The sequence below is a fragment of the Sceloporus occidentalis genome, unplaced genomic scaffold, assembly GCF_023333645.1.
Source record: "Sceloporus occidentalis isolate IW3139 unplaced genomic scaffold, rSceOcc1.0.p SCAF_5, whole genome shotgun sequence".
NCBI lineage: Eukaryota > Metazoa > Chordata > Lepidosauria > Squamata > Phrynosomatidae > Sceloporus > Sceloporus occidentalis.
This window is the reverse complement of record NW_028316985.1, coordinates 1,390,001-1,406,898: the sequence shown is the minus strand read 5'-3', so window position 1 is coordinate 1,406,898 and position 16,898 is coordinate 1,390,001. Positions and strand designations below refer to the sequence as shown.

General features: G+C 43.8%; 1 protein-coding gene across 7 annotated transcripts in view; it reads left to right on the top strand.

Annotated features, from left to right (window-relative positions):
* Positions 1 to 16,898, top strand: part of LOC149311514 (src substrate cortactin-like) — a 78,587-nt gene that overhangs the window by 34,909 nt on the left and 26,780 nt on the right. For 4 of the 7 annotated variants that reach the window (XM_089527339.1, XM_089527337.1, XM_089527338.1 and 1 more), the window contains 6 exons: positions 931 to 1,080; positions 1,829 to 1,987; positions 3,626 to 3,723; positions 5,095 to 5,229; positions 6,345 to 6,450; positions 9,307 to 10,629. In XM_089527339.1, coding sequence (XP_089383465.1) covers positions 931 to 1,080; positions 1,829 to 1,987; positions 3,626 to 3,723; positions 5,095 to 5,229; positions 6,345 to 6,450; positions 9,307 to 9,441 — 783 coding nt within the window. In that variant the 3' untranslated portion in view covers positions 9,442 to 10,629. Of the gene's footprint in view, positions 1 to 930; positions 1,081 to 1,828; positions 1,988 to 3,625; positions 3,724 to 5,094; positions 5,230 to 6,344; positions 6,451 to 9,306; positions 10,630 to 11,066; positions 11,273 to 13,509; positions 13,662 to 16,898 lie in introns of those variants that run through there. The other 3 variants (XM_089527343.1, XM_089527342.1, XM_089527341.1) reach the window with 3 other exon arrangements.

The following is a 16,898-nucleotide window of genomic DNA, read 5'->3' as shown; positions in this document are numbered from 1 at the left end:
TTCCTCCTCTAGCAGGAGGATGGACCAAGTGATCCTTCAGGATCCCTTCCAACCCTCTTTCACAAAGTTTTTTAACTTTTGGCAGGGATGTTTTAACAGTGGATTCCTCCTCTAGCAGGAGGATGGACCAAGTGATCCTTCAGGATCCCTTCTAACCCTGTGATTCTAAGTTTGTTCATGCTACAGATCAGTGTCCGGTATAAAGCGCATGCCTATTTTCAGCACCCAATGTGTTAGATATTTGTTGTTGTCGTCTGCCTTAGGGGCTTGATGAGGAGCATTTTGAAAGAGGGTCAACTCTACCATGAATCTAAATGGTTTTGTGCCCAACTCCCCTGAGATCAGTCCCCTCAAGATCTACATTAATCAGATGTTGCAGAGGGAACAGTGTTGATGCAGGTAACTTGGACAGAGGAATAAAGGCCTGAATCCAATTGTTCATTTCATTTCATTATATCTGTGCTGCCTTTCTCCCACTGTGGGACTGAAAGCAGCTCACAAACACACACACACCCTCCAAAAATTAGCTAAATATATAGCAATAAAGTACAACACAGAGAAAATATCACTATTTAAAAAATCCCACTTTAGATAACAGCAGCAGGACCCCAAAGTCACTGTACATTGTTAAAGCCAACTAGATTAGACCCATGAAATCAGTACATTTGATCGACATGTTGACTCACCAAGAGGATTCTAGCCACATGAATGACTCTCAGTTTCAGCTCAATTTCCACATCATTTCCTATTGAAAAAAAGGCCTCTCCATGACCAAAAAGGACCCAGAGAGGGGTGGGAACGTGCTGAAATTGCATAGCCATGGCAAAGAGAGAGGGAATATGTAAGTTAGGCAAAGGGATGCAACTGGACTTTTTGGGTGGACTTCCAAATACAGCTGAGTGAGAGTGCTGAACATGCATTTCCCTACAGGTTGCACCGGAGAACATGGGTTCTAGACAGATTTCTGCGGGGGATGGATCTGGTCCTGGGGCAGATGCAGACAACCTCCAGGCCCAGCTGAAGAGCAGCCTGAAAGAGCTGCACCAGAAGGAACTACGCATCCAGCAGCTGAACAGTAAGGTAACTTGTCAGTTTCCTTGTCTTGTATCCCTCCTTTTTCCCTGCATGGGACAAGGAGGGGCAAAAGGATTTGAGTGCAGATTGGCGGTTCTTCCCTGAGTGCAGAAAGCCCTTTAAAAAGTGCTTTGGTCATTGTGGATAAGCTTTTCGACCCTGGAAGCCGATCAGCTTAGTTCCTCTTCTTACAGGGGTTCTGTGCACCCTCCTGAGTCAGAGGTAGTTCTTTCTCCCCCACCCCACCTTGAAATTACTTAATTTTTAAATTACTTAATTTTTTTGAAATGCATAAAAACTCAAAATGCTCTCCAATGCTTTCTGGGGCAGGGGTGGAAACTGCAGCCCACAGTTGGCACACAGCTCCTGGCTTCCACTTCTGGAGCCCCTGGAGCATTATGCCCCCAACTGCCATATCCTCTATTTTGTAAATGTTCTGATGTGATTTTCAGAAGAAAATCACTCACAAATCACATCTAAAGCCCCTTAAATATGTACTAAAAGCTCTCCCCTTGAAACCCCCCCCCCCCCCCAATATCTTCCTTTTGTTTTGTTTCTCCTCCCAGAGATTGACTGGCAGTGATGTTTTGTCACTTGCTGGACAGACTTGCAGGCACAACTGCACAATCCTGATCCTCCAAAGGGGTGGTGTTCCAAAGTGGGGGTGCTGCAGCTGAGAAAACCCTGTTGTTCTCCTGTCCTCACACGGTGCATGTCAGAAGCATCCTTGCTCTCTTGTGGTCCCTCTGCCCAGCTCTCCCAGGTCTTTGAAGAGAAGAACTCGCTCTCTCTCCAGCTCAGAGGAAGCAGCCACAGCTTGCGTGAGAGCCAGCAGCGTTACAGCGACGTCCTTTCCCGCTTCGAGGCACTGGAGAAGCAGCTGCAGGAGGTGCAGCCCTCCTCCAAGGCCAGGGTAAGGCCCCCCCGGGATGGCCCCAGATGCCAAGTTTATATTCATATATTTATATCCTGCCCTTTGTTTTGGGATTTTAGGGCAGTGTGCAATAAAACAATAAACTACAGGTTGAGTCTTGCTTATCAAAATGTTTGGTTTTTTGGATATTTTTCAGTTTTGGAATACTGTATTTGCATATATAGAAAGATCTTGTACCACCTTTGAGACTAACTGAAAAAAAAGTTGGCAGCATGGACTTTCTTGCATCTGAGAAAGTAGACTTAAGTCTATAGAAACACATGCTGCCAACTTCTTTCTTTCAGTTAGTCTCAAAGATGCTATAGGCCTGTTACAGACAGCCAAAATAAAGCTGCTTCGAGTCACTTTGGAGGTATGGTATTTCAATGATACATGCGTCCTAAGAGTCTAAAGGCCGCACCAAAGGCACGCTCCAGTCCTAAGGACTGGAGTGCAGCTTTGGTGAAGCTTCCAGACTCTTAGGACTCATGCATCATTGAAATACCATACCATCAAAGTGACTTGAAGCAGCTTTATTTTGGCTGTCTGTAACAGGCCATAATTTTTTTAAGATTATAAGATCTCTACGTACTGATTCTACAGACTAACATGGCTATATTTTTGAATTCTGTATTTGCATGTTCATACATAATGAGGTATCTTGTAGATGGGACCCCTGTCTAAACACGAAATCCACTTGTGTTTCATATACACTTTATGCACATAGCCTGAAGGTAAATTTATACAATATTTTTAATAATGTTGTGCATGAAGCAAAGGTTCTGTGCATTGAACCATCAGAAAGCAAAAGTGTCACTATCTCAGCCACCCATGAAAAAAGTTTTTAGTATTTTGGATTTCAGAATTCTGGATAAGGGAGATTCAACCTGTGTTTTAAAAAAATTCAGAATACAACAGTAAAACAGGATAAAAATGTATTGAATGTGACACTAAGTTAAAACAGTTACAGGCTGAGAAACTGGTAGGGGATGCAACAAAAAACAGATCTAGTTATTTATTCTATGATTCTGTTTATTCTGATTAAATGATTCTATTTATTCCAATGTTTTAGCATTACAGCAAAAAGAGAAAAGATAAGAAAAAAATATAAATGTCAATGAAAGCAGAGCAAAGATCTAAATATAAATTAATTTATAGGTTGTGTTGATATATCACTGATTCAGAATACAGAACTAAGAATCTTACAGTGTATTTTTACTTTGTATAGTAATTTAAGATGGAATCTCTTTTCCTGTAATTTTAATCCATTGCTCTGTCTCCTATTCTCTGGAGCAGCAGAAAATAAGCTTGCTCCATTCTCGATATGACGTCCCTTCAGATATTTAAACATGACTATCATGTCCCCTCTCAACCTTCTCTTCCCTAGGCTAAACATACCCTTTAACTTTGGAGGTGACCAGATTGGGGCACAGGACCCCCAGCTTTGAATGCATTCCTTTTCATAGCAATAGGACATGCTTCCCTACCACCATTCCCAATGTTTTCAGGGAGCTCATCTGCCTTTTCCTCTAGCTCTAGTTTAAGACCCCATCAAAGAATTCTCTGTTGAGTTGAGCCTTGAGTGAAAATGGCTTGTGAGAAGAAAACCAAGCCTTAAACCTGTCCTTTCTGCTCCAGGGGTCCCTCCTAACGGACGCTGCGCCTGGTGCCCCCCAGGAAAAAAGCGAGCATCCCAGAGAGAGCTACACCCCAGAGCTACAAGAATTGCAGATGAGGTGAGTACTGGGGGGTGAGCAGAAAGAGCAAGATGGTGGAGAGGAAGAGGTGGGTGGAAGAATCCGGCACCACCGTTAAGATCAAATGATTTATTTTAGCATTCACTTCCATGTTTTGGGCAAGACCAAAATATTAGACTTGCCGTGTCACCCCAGGTTTGACAAAGAGCTGGGATGAGCTCTGAATCTGCTCAGGAAGTAAGAACCACAAGGTGTTCTGATCCTCTTCACTCAGGCTCCCAGTCCAACAAAGAGCTCAGAGTGGTCAAGATGGACAACTTTATTCTAAAAACCCTGAGCTTTATAGAACTTTTTAGCTTAAGCACTTGTAAACGTCAGGCATGAAACCAACACTCTTCTCCTCTTCCCTCCTTCCATGTCACTCCTCTGAGAACAGGGTCTTTTTGACTGTTGCAGCATATAGTATTGGATTGTTTTGTTCTAATCTCACGGCGGGAAAAGCTATCACCACTGTTTTGTTTAGCTAAGCCTGCGTACAAACTTATAGCAGAATTTGAAATATCAGCAATGACTAATAAATATTGTGTCCCTTAGGAAACTAACTGCAGTAAAATGAAACCTGCTAAGATCGTATTTAATGCTAACACCTGGACTTAAGTCCAGTTTTTGAGATCCATTGACAGAATGAAATATAGAAGCCACTGGTATTTAAACACAGCTCACATAGTTGTGGAGGTGGCAGAAATATAATGTCTATCCTGAACATGGTTCAGTTTCTTGAAGAGACAGATGGGATTTCCGCTCCATCCAGGTAAACCAGTGTTTCCTGTTGTAGGAGATTTCAAAATGAGAGCTCTGTTCGTTTCTTCCATTGCCTTCACTATCACATCTGAAGAAATGGATTGAAATTTATGAAACTCATGCTAAAATAAACCAATTAGTTTCAATGGTGCTGCTAAATCCCTTTCTTCCTCTAGCCTGAAACAGATTTAACATGCCTTTCTTTTTGACACCTTCTTGGATATTGGGGCAGTGTGTGATTGGCCCGGCTGCAGGTGCAGATTTGTCACTTTTTGTACCACCAAAGATCTTGGATGGCCTAAACCTGGAGACAAGATCCCCCATTTATGTCAGGGAGGGCAAGGAATCCAGTGGCACAATTATAATCGACTGATTTATTTTAGCATGGGTGTCTGCCACCCCTTGTTCATTACCTTCGATTCCTTATTCTGGGTCACAGAAACAGTGATGATCCAGACCACACCTCTAACTCAGGCCATCATCCCGATTCCTTTTTAAAAACATATTTCCAGCAAAGGCAAACCCATGGTTTGTGGCTGAGTGAATGCTCCTCCGTGAGTCTGCCAGCAGGAGCTGCTCCCTCTCACCATCCCTCCCTTCCCTTGGCAGGCTCTCAGAGGCTCAGCAGCAGCAGAGCAACGCGAAGGAAGGCCTGATGCAGCTGGAGGAACTGTTACAAGAGGAACAGGACCGGCGCCTGGCTGCCGAGGAAGCCTACGCTGCAGCGCAAGAGCACATCCGCAGGTGTGTATGTCTGTGCTGGGCTATTTCTCCATAATGGCTATTTCTCTACAAAATCCTCCCTTTAGTCAAAGACCCTGGATGAATTATTTTGCACAGAAATATGAATGAAGGGAGAGGGCCTAAAGAGGGTGTGTCCTAAACACACCAGATCCCATCTGATATTGGATGAAGAGCAGGGGCAGACCTGGGTAGGACGTGGCTAGGAGGCCACCAAGGAATGCCAGGTGCTGTAGGCCTCCTAGACCCCTGTTTTTGGTGATTCTTTTCCCATAATGTTATCTAATGTTGCCGTTCAGATCGCTCAGCATCCACAACGCTGCTCTCCCCTCAACCTTCACCCTGTCCAGATTAACCAAAACTGAAAACAGAAGTGATGTGAAGTCACTTCCAGTAATGTCACCAGGAGTTGTGTGGCTCATGCAGGGAATATGGGGTGGAAAATGGCATCAGCCTCTAAGGCCAGTGTTTAATAATCAGTCAGTCCCTTCTAATCAGATAATGTAAAAGGTTCAGTGTTCTGTTCCCCGGAAGATGCAGAGAGAAGTAGTCTATCAGACTAGGCCTTATTACATCCCTGCTTTTACACTAAGGATGGAAAGAAGATTCTAAATTTTTTACAAAATAATCAAACAACATGTTTTTGAGTGTAGAGAAACACTGACAAGAAGAATTCTGGGCTTATGAGAACCTTTGCTATGCAGGGACTTACTCTCTACAAAATTCACATGTGGTTGATTTGTACAGAAGCCAGTGTTTCCTGTTCAGAAAACATAATTTTCTCCACAGAAAATAGCAATCCTGAATTGCAAACAAGCTTCCAAATGTGTGGCCTTTTTGAAGATTTTCTTGCAGTGGGAAGAAATTTGTTAAAATGACTTCTTGCTTGTGAAGTCGATGCTGGCGAAACGTCAGGAAGAAACTCTTCTAGAACATGGCCACATAGCCCGAAAAATCCACAAAAAGATGTGTTGCTTGCTTTGAGAAGAAACTTAATGAAGGCTTATATCCCTGTTATACACTGGACTGGCTTCCTGCCTACAAATTGTATGTGGCACTCACTTCTCTCTCTCCCTCTCTCTCTAAATCTCTCTCTCTTTCTCTCAATCTGTGCCTAGGTTGGAGTCGGCTGAGTGGACACATGCTCTAGACACCAGTATTGATATCCCTCCCAGTCCTGAACATGCGATGCTTGTGGGTCCTGCAGACAGTTCCTTCAGCAAGGTAGGACCCCCCTTTTCCTGCTTACATTGGGCAGAATATAGGTTTTACCTAGTCCAGGACATGGATGAATGAATGCAGGCAACCTCCACAAGAGGTGCACTCGGATCCTCTGTCTGTATTTCTCATGTTATACCTGCAGGAAGTTAGCTTTTGCATGCTGTTCAGCAGAGCACCTCAACATTTCTTCCTCTAGTCTGGGAGGATGATGTTTCTCTTTGACAAATTGTGTGAATGATCTGAAACGATTACAAAGGAAGGTCAGTGAGGGAAGTGCAAAAGCAGGCTTAATGCTGAACACAAAGAAAACAAAAGTAACGACTGTGGAAGAAATACGTACATTCAATCTATAAAATATAATAATAATAATAAAATTTTTATTTGTATACCACTTTTCCGTCTGATCAAAGCGGTTCACAGTACCATATAGTACAATACAAGGCAGTACAATAATCAAACAATACAATATAATATCAATTACATCAACAATATTACACAGTTCAATAAAAGTCTCATTGAACTCAATCTAGACAATGAAGAAATCAAAATAGTTAAAAGGGTTCCCATACTTTGGATCACAATGGTGACTGGAGTCAAGGAATGGGGAGGGCAGCCATGAGAGAACTAGAAAGGATCCTAAAGTGTAAAGATACACAGCTGAGCACCAAAGTAAGAATCGTCCAAGCCATAGTATTCCCTGTCACCTTATACATATGTGAGAGCTGGACAGTGAAAAAAGTGGATAGGATAAAAATCAACTCCTCTGAGATGTGAGGCTGGAAAAGAGTGTTGAGGATACTGTGGTTGGCCACAAAGACAAACCAATGGGTCCTTGAACAGATCAAGCCTGAAATTTCCCTACAAGCCAAGATGATGAAGTTGAAGTTGTCATGCTTTGGTCATGTCATGAGAAGGAACAACTCATTGGAAAAGACAGAGAGGAAGACCGCATACTAGATGGATGGACTCAATGAAGGAGGTCCTGGGTATGAATTTGCAGGACCTAAGCAAAGCAGTGGAGGGCAGGGAGTCTTGGAGATGTCTCATCCACAGGTTCGCCATGAGTCAGGCATGACCTGAGGGTAGGTAACAACAACAAAGTCTTGTTTTAAAACAATGTGTTTTCACAAGAACAAGAAACCACCTGCCGTACTAGATCCTTTTGAATGGAAGAGCTGGCTTTTTAGGAATGATCAGTGCACTGGTCAGGGAACATGTAACTCCCATGTTGCAACAGCATCACTGGGTACCAGTTAATTTTTATGCACATTTCAATGTGCTAGTTATGACCCATGAAGCACCATAAGTGCTGGTTCCAGATTATCTGTAAATAACATATCTTCCTATGTTCCAGTCCATCTGCCTTGGTCCAGGCCTCGGAGGTAGAGAGGAACTGCTGGACCTCTTACCCTTTCCCTCCACCGCTCCCTTCTCCTTCTGTGTCATGTCTCTTTAGATTGTAAGCCCGAGGGCAGGAAACCGTCTAACTAAAAAGATTGCATGTATAGTGCTGTGTAAATTTACAGTGCTTCATAAATAAAGGTTAATAATAATAATAATAATAATAATAATAATAATAATAATAATGTGACTGAGTTTTAAGAATCTCAGAGGAGTGCTTTCTCTAAGTCCTGCAACTGTTATAGGTATGCTTGGTAGGGTTAGAGGATAGGGCCTTCTTGGTGGCTGCTCCCAAGCTACAAAACTATCCCCCCTGGGAAACTAGCTGGCTTCTCCTTCTGCTGGCAGGAAAAAACCTTTTCCCAGTAGGTAAGGGCAGTATGTTAGTTCCTTATCTACTGGAAATGGACATATCACAGGTAAGAACCAATGTTCCTTTTTATTTCAGCAGGCCCTTGACAGTTGTTGCAGGAAATTCTTTTAATGAGGGGAACTTTGCTTTAGCTTCAGTATTGTACTGATTTAAATCAGTGTTTTCATTTGAGTTGCTCATATGTTGTTGTTTTTAAAAATGGCCATTTCTCCCCAGATGAGTTGGGCCAGATTCTAAGATCTTTGTAGGAGATCTTTGCTTTCACAGCTGGGGCTGGTGAAGACAAGGGAAAGAACCTTCTTGGCACAGTTTCCACACTGTGAAACGCCCTCCCACAAGAGGTCCAGTTATGTATTTTGAAATCTACTTTATAATCTTTATAGCTATGTCCTGTTAAGAGAACCAAGGTTTAATTTTCTTTTTATGTAATGGTACATTTTTAGTTAAACTTTCATTTTGAATTTGTAAGCTGCTATGGCTCCCATGGCAGAAGAAAGGCAGAGTATAAAATGAATGAATGAATGAATAAAATTTTAGCTTTTGTAGTATAAATTGTTTTAGCTCTATTTTGTTGCACCTGAAGTGGTAAGCTTCCTTGGGTCCCATGGTGGAAGAAAAGTGAGGTATAAATTAAATAACCATAATTAATTAATTAATTAAATTACAACTAGCTAGGCCTGGTTTTGTCTACCACAAACGCACTATGAAAGACGTGGGTTGTTGTTGTATTCCTGCAAGTCATTTCTGACTTATGGCAAAACCTATCATGGGGTTTTCTTGGCAAAATAGTATCATCTGAACAAATCTTGACAAGAAAACCTCATGGTAGGTTTTCCCATAAATTTGGGGGGGTGCCTTCCTCGTGATAGGTTTGCCAATGCTTTTGCCTTTGCCTTCCTCTGAAGCTGAGCAAATGTGACCCAGTTTCATGCAATGGGGTTTCCATGGTTGAGTGGGGTCTCCAGAGTCATACTCCATTCTGCATCCTTATATACTATGAGCCCTAGTAGTTGAAATCATGAGCCCTAGTAGTCGAAATTCTGGCCTGCCTAGTAACTTTTCTTTCTCTCCCTCTTTCCCCACAGATTCGAGGGAGCACGGGGCTACGGCGTGTCCTGCGCTCGCTCTTCTGTTCCCGGAGGCGCCTGCCCCTCCTGGCCACCGTCTACCTCCTCACTGTCCACATCCTGCTGCTCCTGTGCTTCACGGGCCATTTGTGAGAGGGACGCCCCACAGCTGGAAAGAGCCTGATGGGTCAGGTGCCATGGGAAAGCGTTTGGCGGATTCTGCTGTGTCGCAGATGGATGGGGAGGAAGCCCTTGGCTGCAGCCATAAGTATCTTGGGGGCATCCATCCTCCTGGGCAGACTGCCTGAGTCCAAGAGGAGAGCCCCCAGGACAGCATTGATGCGACGGGCCCAGGACTTGTTAACAACACCCATGTTGGTTTTGTTTGGGTTCTTCGGGAAAAGCGTTGCGGTTTTCACAGTCCACCCTGCAAAATGAATCAGGGTGAAATGTTTGTTCACGGTGTTAAGTTAATTTTGGAGAGTGGGGGGGACGTTGAGGGAGGAAGAGATGGCAGGCGGAGGAAAGCCACTCTGCTTTCTCCTGTTTGTTTTCCAATGCTGCATTAATTGCTACTTTCTGGGAAGCAACCTCTGCAGCCAAAGGGCTTGTGCTCTGCAGCATGCTGGCATGCTGAACTCATTTTCCGCTCTCCAGTGTGTCCTAGCACATGTTTTTAACCACATTCTGGAAAGTGGACCCAGTTTAGCTCAATCTGAAGTTGCTGTAACCCTCTAGGTTTTGCACCTATTGTTGGTGCTCTTCAGTTTGAGTGACTCAGGCTGGAAAAATCTGCATCAAATGGTGGTGGAAGGGGACCTTGCCAGCAAAGAGGGAAAGGTGACTGCTCTCAACCAGGGAGCCTGTTTCCTGCACTGTGCAAAGAGTGGGACTAAAGTAGGTCTGGAGGTGTCTTTTAAATCTCCCCTTGGATCCCTGTCTGCATGTCCCAGGGAAGGAACAACCCTGGAAAGGCACTTTTTTGGACTGCAACTTTGCAAAGCCGTCTGTGCTTGGAGGTTCTGGGAGTTGCAGTGCAAAAGCAAAGTAACTTTCCAAATCTCTGGAAAAGGATAAAGGGTTACCGGTGTGTGTGTGTGTGTGTGTGCTGCAGTCTTTGGGGCATTGCCATCATTTGGGGAGTTCTTTTCTGGCCCTTCAGGAGAAAATGGAAGGGCCCACAGCGAGAGAGTTTCCTTCCTTCCTGTCTCTCTGTGGCCTTGGGATTTCCAGCTTAGGTTTATCCTCCTGCGATGTGGGCAGTGGGCTTTCCTTTCATCTCTAACCGTCTGATCCTCTGAGACCCCATTCCTGTGCAATAAAGATAATTATTTTTCCGAACCAACGGAGTGAAGCGGTGATTTGACAGGGCTTGTCGGGTAACCACAAAAGAAATCTGGAGGGGAGAAGGGGCAAAGGCCATCTACCTTTGCTTTCAAACATCTCCTAAAATTTATAGGGACATAAAACAAACCTGTGATGGGTGGCACTAAAGATCTGTTCTGCCCAGTATTTTAAGCCCCTTTCACTGCACAGTTATAGCTGTTTTCTGCCATTTCAACTGCTGTGAGTCCACTCAATAGAATCTTGGGATTTGTAGTTTGGTAAGAGATACTCAGAATTGTCTTTTGAGGATATAAATCTTTGACTATTTTGGCCTCACACGTTGTAGGAGAAAAAGAATATTATTCTATAAAATCCTCCCTTTTCTCAGACATCCTTAATGAATTACTGTACTGTATATACACATGCATAAGCCTAGAAATTTGGGTCAAAAAACCCTGAGTTGACTTATCCATGGGCAAATGTAAGTACTCTACCTTAATTTTTATTTAAAAGAAAGAACCATCCTCTGGGGAAAGGCAAGAGTATAATATGTGAAGCACCAACCCGCTCTACTCTCTCATCCATCCATCCATCCATCCATCCATCCATCCATCCATCCTTAAGAATAAGCACAAAGAGTTATGTCTGCTGGGATCTTGTAAGTTCCTTGGCATTGTTTTCCTTTGCTTCATCCTTTAGATCCTTTGCTATATGCCCCTAAGTTTTACCCTTGACTTATCCACAGGTCACAGCAAAATCCACAATTCTGGCCCCAAAAGGTGCCCTCGACTTATACATGAGGTTGACTAATGACAAATTGTTGGAGGGAATTGAATTTCTGAAGATAGGGTTTTTATCCCATGGTATGCCATGCTGCTCATTAGTTGAACATGACCCACAATGTGATGCTGCAGCAAAGAAGGCAAATAATATTTCCCCCCAGCTTTAAGAGAACCATCGTTTTCAGGAAAAGGGAAGCAATAGTCCACAAACTGGTCAGGTTTCATCTGGAGTCCTGCATTCATTTCTGGGCACCTCATTTTAGCAATAACAGAGACAAGTTGGAGCAGGTTCAGAGAAGGGCAACAAGGATAACAAGAAAGATAGAAAACAAAACCTAGGAGGAAAGGTTGAAGTAGCTGACCATAGTCAGCTGGGCAAGAGAAGATGGAGGGGTGACATGGTTGCACCCTTTAAATATCTCAAGGGCCTCCCCAGAGTGTAGGATCAGGTCAAATGGCTTTTTAAGTTATGGAAGGATAGATTTTGATCAAATGTTAGAAGGAATGTCTTGACAGCAAGGATGGTTCGGCAATGGAGCCAAATGCCTGGAGACGTGGTTGAATCTCTCTTCTGGATGTCTCCAAAAAGAGGCTGGAGAGCTCCCTGTTGCTGGGGATGCTTTTATTTGGAGTGCATCTTGAGTATCTCTTTTAGTTGGAGTACCTTTATTCTGGAGCACAGGACCCAGAGCAATGGATGCAAACTACAGGAAAAGAGAGTTCACCTCAGCCTTAGGAGGAACTTCCTGATGATCAGAGCTGTTCAATAGTGGAAGCTGCTGCTTTGGAAGGTGATGGAGTCTCCTTTGGAGGCTGTTTTTAAGCAGGATTTGGATGGCCATCTGTCACAAGAGTGCTTTGAAGGTGTCTTCCTGCATGGCACAAAGGTGGACAGGATGGTCCTTTGGTGTCTTTCCCAACTCTTATGTTTCGACCTGCACTGAGCAACTTTATGATGATAATACAGTAATAATAATAAAATCTTTATATTTCCCGCCTCTCCCCATGGATCGATCCCCATGGATTGATGATTCTCTTCCAACTCTATGATTCTACCATTTTTCTATCAGCCAGGGCTTAAGCTTGACTTAGGCTTGCATCCTAAAATGAGTCCCCAGCTTATTAGCTTACACTTCGTAAACTGCTTAGGGAATGCTTAAGTGCACTGACAAGCGATATAGAAATGTCCTTGCTATTGCTATTGCTACCTGCACTGAGCAAGTCTTGATTCTGTCCTGGTTCACCAAACATCCACAAAGGTTGGCTGGGAAGGAACCAGAAACTGGTAATGCAGGCAGAGACAGAATACTACCAGCAGCTAGAAAGCATCCTTGCCTGTGAGAGTCTGTTATGAAAAAGGCATTGGTCAAGCATTCAAAGGAGGCAACAGGAATCAAGGTCAGCATGGTCCAAGGGTCAAAGAAGCCAAGAAGTCCAAAGTAGGAAAGGCAGGAGCCTGGAAAAAGGCATCAGGGACAGGGATGCTGGCCAGTGAACAGACCATTTGCTTCCAGCAACTGCCTTGGGCAAACCCAGCTCTTCCCTGGCCTGACCGCAGTTGCTTCTAATCAGAACTAAGCTTGTGTTGGATCCTTGTGTCCCTCCTCCTTGATGGAGGACTTAAGGCCCAGCTGTGTCCTCTTCCTCATCAGCCGCAGGTGAGTCTTGCCTATGGAGATTATCACACAGAGAAAAGGACGGGAGAGAAGCAAGATGCTCTTGTCTTTATTGTGCAACTGCACAGAGAACATCACACAACGCCCCATGATGTTGCGCTCATCCTGCTCTTCTCCCGTCAGTGAAATGTTCCCTCTCTGGAAGACTTGTCTGGGTCCCTTCCTCATCAGACTTTTCCTCCAGATCCCAGTCCTGCAGCTCTTGGCGCATGACGTATATATTTCTGGAATCTTTTCAGGCCTACTGAAGTGCAATATAAATAATTGATGATGATGATGATGATGATGATGGTGTAGTTTTCTGTGAGTTTTTTGGTGTATGTGGTCTATGCATCTGCGGCTGGCAAGACGTTAAAAATAAACTCTTGCAGAACACGGCAACATAGCCCAAAAAACCCTTTAAAAACTATGTTGGGGTTCCCCCCTTCCCACCGGAGGCTTTGCTTGCAAGGACTGGGCTGCAGGAAGTGAGCAACTTGGGTGAAGCTGAAACAGGAACTTGGGTGAGACTTGCTCTGCAGCCAAAACGGGTTGAAGTACACAGACGGAGACGGCTGCCATTTCGAGGAAGTGAGGCTCCCTAGTCAAGGTACTCAACTTTAACTTGAGGGTGGGCTTGGGCAGCCGGATGTCACTGAAGGGTTGTTGTTATTTGCAGGGGAGGGGAGCGGGTTGATTTGGGTGCTGCTTAATGGGTGCTGCTTGCTTGAAGGATGCTGGTTTGTAACATCTTGCTTGATGAAGAAGCCCATGGAGATTTGAAAGCTTGCAACAAGTATATTGTGCATTTCAGTTGGCCAATAAAGGTCTCACTGATGGATTTTTATTTTCTGTCCTGTATCTGAGATATATGGATACCATACAGTAAAGTCCAGTCATTCCACAGAATCATAGAATCCTAGAGTTGGAAGAGACCTCAAAAAGGCCATCCAGTCCAACCCCTTTCTGCCATGTAGGAACTCTTCATCAAAGCATCCCCATTGGCAGATGGCCATCCAGCCTCTGCTTAAAGACCTCCGAGGAAGGAGACCCCACCACTCTCCCAGGGAGTGTCTTCACTGTCAAACAGCCCTTACTCTCAGGAAGTCCTAATGTTGAAGTGGGATCTCTTTTCCTGCAGTTTGCATCCATTGTTTTGTATTCTAGTCTCTGGAGCAACAGAAAATAAGCTTGCTCCCTCCTCAATATGACATCCCTTCAAATACTCAAACAAGGCTATCATATCACCTCTTAACCTTCCCTTCTCAACAATTTCACTTTGAATTTCAACAGGCTTAAGTGAATATTAAACAACCCAACAAGTTGAGCTGGTTTAAATCTATTTAAAAGAGACATAGACCCTGTGAAACCATGCTAATGTGCAGACCTGGGTTAAACCAAAATGGGCCCCAAAAGTTCCAGCCAAACCTCATGTTTTCATTTGGAGCCAGTTGGCTGGGAGGAGGGCATGCTACTACTTGGGTACCACAGCAAAGGAGGTCCTTCGGCCGCATCCTCCAAGGACGATCTTAATGTCCAGCTGTGACTCTATGGCACCCCCTTGACCTCTCCAAACCTGCAGATCCTTTCTCTGGAGTTTATCACACTGGGGCTAATTTTGGCATTAAAGAGTGATTAAAGCACATTTGATGCATCCCGCAAATAAAGTGAAAATGGCAAGTAATTCCGCAAATGATCATCACACGCAATTGCGCAAGTAAAAGCGATGTATTGGCACTGAAATCCCGAAAGTAAAAAGATGCGGCTTTAAGTTTCTTTGTGACCACTTTAATGGTGGGCTTTGTGTGACGTCGTGTGAAATCGTTCTGTGTAATGACATGATTTTTCTGGGATATTCATGGGATAAACTCCCGATCTCCTTTGTGTGATAAACTCCACTCTTGGAACAGTTTGACAGTGGAATAGATTGCCTTGGGGCAGACTCTCTTTCTTTAGAGGTCTTTAAACATGGGCATCTTTAAAGACTGCTTTTGTTCTGGATCCCTGCGTAGCAGATGGACACTGTGGTCCCTTTCAACTTCTATGGTTCTGCAAAAATGTCTTGGTGGGCCACAAGTGGCCTGTTGGTCCTGGCATAGAATACAGCTTTAGTTTACTCCAGCCTTTTCAATCTGTGTTGGACTAGCCATCATCCAGCTTCTTGTTAAGAAGGAGAAGCAAATCCGCACGTCCGTCAGAGATATCTAGCAAAGCAAAGAGAGAAACCACTTGGCAGCCAAGGGTCAGGCCCAGATGGAAATTAACGCAAGCCCTTGGCTTAATCTCTCCCGCATGAAAGCAGTCTCTGTGGTCTCTAGTTTCTTGACTCAGAATGAGAGCTCCCTTTGCCAGAGGAAATGTTCAGCTCTCCGCTTCAGAGTTGCAAGATGGCCACTTCCTTTATTCCGCGCTTGAAGCTTTGCGCTGCCTTGCAAAGATTGCAAAGGTTTTGCAAGGCTTCCCTCTTTCTCTTGTTCTCCTGATACCGCCTCACTGCCTTGTTGTCAACACTTGTGAAATCATTACGTAGAGAGATGTTGTAGCACCTTTGAGACCAAGGAGTTTGTCACACTGGGGCTGATTTCGGCATCAAAGAGAGATTAAAGTGCATTTAAACCATCCCATGAATAAAGAGAAAATAGCGAATAATTGCACAAATGATGATCACACGCAATTGCGCAAATAAAGTGATATTGGAAATGCATTGTGGCTGAAATCCCGAAAGTAAAATGGTAGAATTGCAGAGTTGGAAGAGATCCGATGGGCGCAACGCACATCCATTGCAGGCTATGCAAGGTCCACACTATTTGCTTCCATCTAACAAGCTTAACTTTTAGGAGGAAAGATAAACTCTTCCAAACTTCTAGTCCAAAAGTGATTCTTTGTTTGTTTTTTAAATTAAGAAAACCTTAAATTTCAGCCACTTTGCATAAGAGAAACAGATAGGTCTCAGATGTGGATGTACTAAAGCAAATGACAGTATTGGCCCATTGGGAAACCATACTTGCCCATAGAGAAACATTGGCGGATACTTGTCCATAGGGAAATGTGGGCTAATGTTCTCCCTAGGAATCCCACTGAGAAATGGGATTTAAAGTAGGTTTAAAGGAGAAAAAAACCCTGCAAATGCAGGAAGTTTATCACACGCCGTTTCTCCAAAAGTGAAATAATGCAAAAATAAAGCGAAAGTAAAAGGGGACAAAACCAGCAGCTTTTTACTTTCAGAACTTCCCCAAAGTAAAAAGCTGCCATTTTCCCCCTTTACATTCGCCTTATTTTTGCCTTATTTCACTTTTGGAGAAACATTTTCAGGTTTTTTCTACATTCAAAATCCCGCTTCTGTTTGGGATTCCTCTAGTGTGACAGGATCATATGTTTCCTTATGGGAACATGTTCTCCAATGTTTCTCTGTGGGCAACTCCTGTCGTTGGTTTGAGCCGGTCTTCTCAGGTGATCCATGCGTCCTCCTTTCCTTGAGGCTGATCTGGGGCCAGCATTCAGTTCTGTGTCTCTGCTGAAAATCTGGGCAAAACCCAGTCTCAAACAGGGACTTTAATCCTTCTGCGTTTTGATCTTGCATGCATGAACACATCATTATCATAGCATGCATTTACATTGGAGAAGTAATGCAGTTTGGCACCATTTTAACTGCCATGGCTCCATCCTGCAGAGTCCTGGGATTTGTAGTTGTGTGAGGCACTAACACTCTTTGGTAGAGAAGGCTACAAATCCCAGGATTCGTGAGTATGATGGAGCAACAGCACTTAAAGTGGTGTCAAACTGCACCCACCTCTGAGGATTCCAGGCCAAAGAAACCCCTATGAGGAATTCATGGAGCTGCCATAAG